This window comes from Chinchilla lanigera, unplaced genomic scaffold, assembly GCF_000276665.1.
Source record: "Chinchilla lanigera isolate Chin_1 unplaced genomic scaffold, ChiLan1.0 scaffold00033, whole genome shotgun sequence".
In the NCBI taxonomy this organism is placed as follows: Eukaryota; Metazoa; Chordata; class Mammalia; order Rodentia; family Chinchillidae; genus Chinchilla; species Chinchilla lanigera.
Genome location: NW_004955434.1, coordinates 22,948,358 through 22,955,050, shown reverse-complemented (window position 1 = coordinate 22,955,050; position 6,693 = coordinate 22,948,358). Strand labels below are relative to the sequence as shown.

Genomic DNA, 6,693 nt, shown 5'->3' with positions numbered 1-6,693 from the left:
GGCTGAAATTTTTTAATTCTTTATATGTTCTAGATAGAAGCCCTTTGTCTGAGGGACAATCAGCTAAAATTTTTTCCAAGTTTGTGGGTTTTCTTTTGGCTCTGCTGGAACAATTTTAAGTGTTAAAAGAATGTTAAAGAGCTAGGGTTTTAGTTCAGTGATAGAGTACTTACCTAGGGTTCAACCCCCAGGATAAACTAAAAGATGCAAACAGAAAAAAAAAAAGGGAAAACAAATGAACAGATAAAAAGCAATAAAGTTTTCTCAGTCCAAAATCTATGGAGACCTGCAGGACGTGGTGGCACACGCCTGTAATTCCAGCACTCAGGAGGGTGAAGCAGGAAACAGACTGCGGCAAGCTCGAGGCCAGCCTGGGCTACAAAGCGAGTTAAAAGCCAGCCTGAACTGCATTATGAGACCCTGTCTCAAAAAGGCCAAAAAAGGGGCTGGGGATATAGCTCAGCGGCAAAGCACTTGCCTGGCAAGCGCAAGGTCGTGAGTTCGGTTCCCGGTACCGGAGAAAAACCAAAAAACCAAAAAAAAAAAAGGCCAAAAAAAAAATCTATGGTGACCCAAACAACAAGACAAACAAGGCAATTGCATATGTGATCAGCTAGAGCAATATCTGAATAGAATACAAGCACAAAACTAAACACTGACCTGGTTTGTGGATTGGTGGATCTTTCCTGAAAAACTATTTTCTTTTAGGACGGCAGCAATAAGATGACCCGCAGCCTGAAAAACAAACAAAATTAATGAGCACATTCCCTTGAGACATTCTTTCCAAATAGTGCATGCGAGAGTAACTAACATTAATACTCCTTAATATGAGTAGGGATATGCCAAGCAATCGGCTGAAAATAAATGAAATTCCTACATTAAATGGGCACTCTGTATAAGACACTAAATTAGGCACTCCATGTGCCCAACATTTACTGTTCAGACCATCTCTTCAGATAGGCATTATTATCCCACATTACCAATAAGCAAACTATAGTTCTTAGATGTTACAAAAATTGCAAGGTTTTGAGTTCAAATTGCTGTCATTCAGTATTAAAAGATAATTTGAGACTGCTTTATGTATTAAAACATGAAACAAATGAGAAAACTCAATTTTTAAAATCATCTTTGCATCTAAATGAAATCCATCACATTTCAACATGCCTTTATTAAAGACAAAGAAAAGTCATCCCCATTTAATGGCTATGGCCCACATATGCTAATCCAACAGATCTCTTCACCACCACTGCCATTCTCCCTTCGTTAGGCCCTGTTTTTTTAATTTCTTGTCATTTTCAGCCCTTTAATAAGCTTTCAATATCATGAACATCTAAACTTTTCCTGTATCTGCTTAAAGTCAAAGAGCCCAAAATTAAATTCCAGAGTCTTCTGGGAGTACTGATTACAAAAGGACATAAATATTATGAGCACTTCAGCTTCATACCCCTAAGTCTTCAGCCCTACCCAGCACTGAGTCTGGGAGCCAATGGATGGTAATAACCAGTTATTCAATCCGTAGTTGCAGAAAACACCAATGCAGCAACTCTCCGTCCTGCATTTGGGGCCATGTGCAATACAGATGAAAATCACTGTTAGTCTTGCAAAGTCTCCAGAGAAGCTCAAGTAAAAACACAACACCTGCTCCCCAAGAGTGTGCACACACTGGGATGGATTTGAGACTTCAAAGCTTGAAGGTCTTGGTTTTACAAACAAGTCACTCATTTACATAAGTATTAAGATGAGTTCAATTTACTATCTCTTATCTTCTAGCAAAAGGGTAAGTAAAAGAACTGAGGACCAGTAAATAGTTTGTGTTCTTGCTTCCCCAAACATACCATATTTCATTGACATTTAACATTTCATTGATATCATTTTATTAATATCTATCACATATAATGTTTTTAATCATTTGAAATTTTGATTGTGATTAATGAAAGAGCTGTTATAGAGCCATTTAGGAAGCCACAACCAGTTCATCAGTGTGTAGGCAAGACCAAGTATCTCAACTGCTGCGATCAATCACTAATCCAATGGCAAACATGTTAAAATGTAAAAAAACAAAAAAAGAGGTGTGTGAATCAATGAACTATGGTGGTAACAATGAGCAGTTGTTACAAAAGAACATTAAATAGTAGTACATGATTCACAGAGAATAAGTGGCAATCACAAGAGCCTAATAAAACAAATATAAAAAGCAACAGGAACCAAAAAAAAGCTATACTTCATATTTAGAAAAAAAGACTAAAAGAAAATAAATTTAATGTTATATGTCCTCTTCTTAGCACCAGGTTGTTTCTTTTATTTAATTTTCAGTTATTCTTCTAACAAATCAGAGATACTAGCTTGAATTCACTTGAAAATATAAAACATGAGGATAAATCAGCCTACATTAGCACTTAAATTTTCCATAACAGAATTTAAAGACATTCTACATTTAACAAAACATACACAGTTTTCACTTAATTTAACAGTAATACATATAGTCATTCTTGATGTGCCAAAGAATAGACTCCAGGCACGGAAGCATAAAAATTGTGGACAGGGTCTTCCAAGCCGTCATCTTGTTTTTCACAGTAGAGACCTGTGCTGCACAGGGAAGACTATGACTCCAACCCAGCCAGGCAGAAGGGAATCTTGCATAAGGAGTGTTCTACTCCTCATGGAAGGGTTCCCCACTGCCCAGCTAAGTCAATTCCCACAGCAACCATCTCCGAAGTGAACTGTTGCAGGTATCCAAGATGCTGTTCATCATTCAGTCTTCAGCTGGCTTCTGCTGGCTTCTTAGCTTTATTCTCACAGGAAAAGATAATAAGCCAGCATGATACCTTGATTAACCAGAACACTTCTAATTAGCCATTAGACAATGGCTAACCAGAAAACCCTCTTTAACTATTTGTCTTAGTGAAACACTCTCTAAAATAATTGCCAGAATTTTCTATTTCACAGATAGATCAAATTTTTTAATGTAGAAAATTTTAATTATTGAAGCATTGTTATAAAAATCTATTATTCTTAATAGTTGTACAGCGATAGAATATATCTTTTTAAATATTAATTGCTCAAACTCTGCGGATGTATAACCATCTACTGTTCCCAATAATTAATTACACGAAAAAAAACATTCAGCAGCCTGCTAGTTAACCAGGTTTTAGTATCTCTAGGAAGAAAAGTATGATATAAACAGAAGCTTAGATTGATCAATTTCAAGTATTTGTTTCTCTACTTTAACTATATTTTTTCAAAATAACTAATATAAAAATTATTTGGTAAAATAGTCTCTATTCAAGTATGTAGAAGAATAAAAACTAACATTAAAAAAGAACTCAAATTAACCACCCACCAAAAAGATTCATTTGTTACCATGAAGCAAAAACAAATAAATGAACTTACCTGTGATTGAATAAGGGAATTTGGAAAATCAAACCTTTTTCTGATATCATCTGACATTTTTGCTTCTCTTACATGTAGGTATGCAGCTTCTGTAACCAAAACAAAAGAATGTTAGTCCTACAGTTGGTTTGAATTAGAGGAATGCAAACCAATTATTCCTCAAGTAATATGAATGTAATTCATCCCAAAGACAGCAATGGAAATAAAACATAGGGCTCTGTGGCACAATCTTCATTGTTAACCACTTTAGAATTTAAATGTCATGCAATCAGCTAAAATGCCCAATGGTCCCTGGTTTTTCCCATGAGAATCAATCCAGAAACAGTTTAATTCATACCATATTATTTGTAAAGATATCAAAAAATCCAACAACACAGTTCAGCTAAATTTAACCCTTTGATGGGTCCCAACTTATAAGGGAAAGTCAAATTGTCATGGAAGTATGCCTTACTTTGGTCAAACTGCCATTTAAGCACTAATCCAGCTGCTAATGACAAGTAATGACAAGTTAACTACAGAAATGACCTAGAAACTCATACATCAAAAGAGACGGCTTGCCTCCTAAAAAAACAGCAAGTAATCAGCACCAATTTTTAATATTTATATCACACCTCTCATTCACAGTGGGCTCCCAAAACATACAGACCGGGTGTGGTGGCCCACACCTGTAATCCCAGCATTTGGGAGGCTGAGGCAGGAGGATTGTTATGAGTTCAACACCAGCCTAGGCTCCAAAGTAAGCTCAAGACCAGTATGAACTGCATAGCGAGACCCTGTCTCAAAAAGAAACACACACACACACACACACACACACACACACACACACACACAGGAGGAGGGTGGTTATGCCTCCTCCAAAAAAGTGAAGTCCTAGAACTACTGAAAGTATTTCCTATGGAACCCAACTTATCCAATATACATGCAGTTCTGAATCAACCAAAGTACACTACTCTAAAAAATAGGGTACTGTAGATCATCTATTTTTAACAACAAAAATAAAAAATAAAGTTTATGTCAATATAATATACTAAACATTATGGTTAGGATATGGTGTGAGTGAATCTCCAAGGGTTCATATGTTGAAATTTAATCCCCACTGCAAGATATTCATTGAGAGGAAACTCAATTGCTATATAGTACTTAGAGATGGGGTTTTTAGGGGTGATTAGGATTACATAATAAGGTCACCAGAACACAGCCCTCATGATAGAATAACAGTGATTTGTAAGAAGGAAAAAGATCAAAAGACACACACATGCATGTTCCCTGGCTCTTACCGTACAATGAACACCCTGTGCTACCTCAGAACTCTGCTAGCAAGACCATCACCAGATGCAGGTCCTTGATCTTCCCAAACTGTGAGCTAAATAAACCTCTTTATAAAGCTACTCAGTGTCAATCTTCATTACTGTAACACAAACTGACTAATATTCTAGGCTACCTTATAAAAGTAACAAAGGACAAAATCAAGCTCTCTTGATCTCAAAAACAGAAGCACCTTGTGTTGAACCTGCAGCATCTTCTAACTTCTTTCCTACCTACTTTTCTCCCTTTCATCTAAAGCTAATCTCCTGGCTTTTTTCTTCAAGATCTATGTCCAACTTTACTTCTTTGAATTTAACATGCCAGAGCACAGAAATACCTTGTTCGAAATCGAAAACCATTTCCCTATCCACACCTACTTGGTAGCTTAACTGAGTCAGCATTTCTTCAACTTGCAAATTGTGCTAATCACAATTTTCTTGGAATTTTCTTTTCCTTTGAATTCCATAACACACAGAATTTCCACAACAGACTTTCCCAAAGTGTCTACTGGGGAAACCCAGGAAAAAGAGATTTTGTAAACGGGAAATGGTAGTGGGATTCTGTGAGGACATATGTTCACATCTTACAAGTTTTACATTCATCTAACAAACATTTATTAGACATCTATTTTGTACCTAGGCACTGTTTCTAGATGCTGGGACTATGTCAGTTAATCAAACAGACACAAATGTTTGTATTTATGGAGAATAGTCTAGTGGGAAGAGGCAACAAATTAAAAATACTGTATATAAAATGCAATGTCAAAATAAATGAAAAAACAAGTTACCAAAAACAAAAAATGCAATGTATTAGAAAGTGACAAGTGCTAAGAAAAAAGAAAAACACAGTAGTGCTGCATAAGAAACGGGGAAGGGCACACTTTCTACCTTAAGCAGCTAAGTCAGGATCAGTCTCTCCTGGAGAGGATGGCATTCAAAGAACAAAAGGGGGAAAGGACGCGAGTTATCCTAACTAACACAACAGGTATCTGAGGAAGGAAGGTCACAGGACAGGAAACAGGCAGCACAAAAGCCTCCATCTAAGAAAGTGCTTCAGACCTATCTTGGGGAGAATAAGGAGACGGGCATAGAGCAGTGTGAAGGAGCAGGATGGTAAATGAGGCCGAGACACCATGAGACGTCAGACCACAAAAGGCTTGGAGGACAGTGGAGGGGCTGGTGCAGTTGCCCTAAGTGAAATGGGAAGTTACTGAAGAAATAAGGGGTAAAATTTAATAGAATCAGTTGAGGCAAGAAGTGGTCAGATTCTGGCTACTTCAAGGAAGAGACAACATGGATTCCATGATACTACAGAAGAAAGGACTCAAGGATGACTCCAAGGTTTTTAATTTGACCAATTTTATTCATCCCAATTCCTTTGGGCAGTTTATATATTAAAATGTCTGCATATATCAAAAAATTTCCTACCATAATACCTATAATATAAATTTCCTACCATAATACCTATGAAAATATCCTACACAATTTTTGTTGTGTTTTTTTTTTTTTTTTTACTACAATGAAAGAATCCATTTGCCATCAACTGAGATGAGGAAACATGTTTTGTGTGGAAGACTACAAATTCCAGTTTGGTTTTAGATACGTGATAGGCAAGTAGAGGTGTGAGGTAGAAAGTCATATATGTGAATCTAAAGTTGGAGAAAAAGATCTTAGTTTGAAATAAAAATAATGGTGAATACTGTTAAAGAAGTTGAGAAGGAAGTCTATTCAAGTCTGAAGTAGAATTTCTGCTCTTGGTCCTCTCAAATAGTTTAATAACCTAAAGTTCACCAAATTTATCTGTTCATACAATTATAGAAATACCTGTTAATCATCTACACAACCAGCCTTTCATAAGTTACACACCAGGAAACGCTTCCCTACTACCCAAGAAGCACTGCTCTGCCCACTCCCCCTTTTCAACTGTCCCTCTGCTCCTCAGGTTCCCATTCCCATGCTGAAGTCACCCAGCCTTTCTGCTGGCACTGTCTTTCCTTTG

The 6,693-nt window shown here is 36.8% G+C and overlaps 1 protein-coding gene across 4 annotated transcripts in view; it reads right to left on the bottom strand.

The window, feature by feature from the left end:
* The window catches only part of Focad (focadhesin), a 279,220-nt gene extending 275,740 nt beyond the window's left edge, over positions 1-3,480 (bottom strand). For 3 of the 4 annotated variants that reach the window (XM_005388739.1, XM_005388740.1, XM_013516350.1), the window contains exons 1-2: positions 3,391-3,480; positions 661-735 (exon numbers count right to left, since the gene is read on the bottom strand). In XM_005388739.1, coding sequence (XP_005388796.1) covers positions 661-735; positions 3,391-3,447 — 132 coding nt within the window. In that variant the 5' untranslated portion in view covers positions 3,448-3,480. Of the gene's footprint in view, positions 1-660; positions 736-3,390 lie in introns of those variants that run through there. The other variant, XM_005388741.2, reaches the window with a different exon arrangement.
* Positions 3,481-6,693: the final 3,213 nt, after the last annotated feature.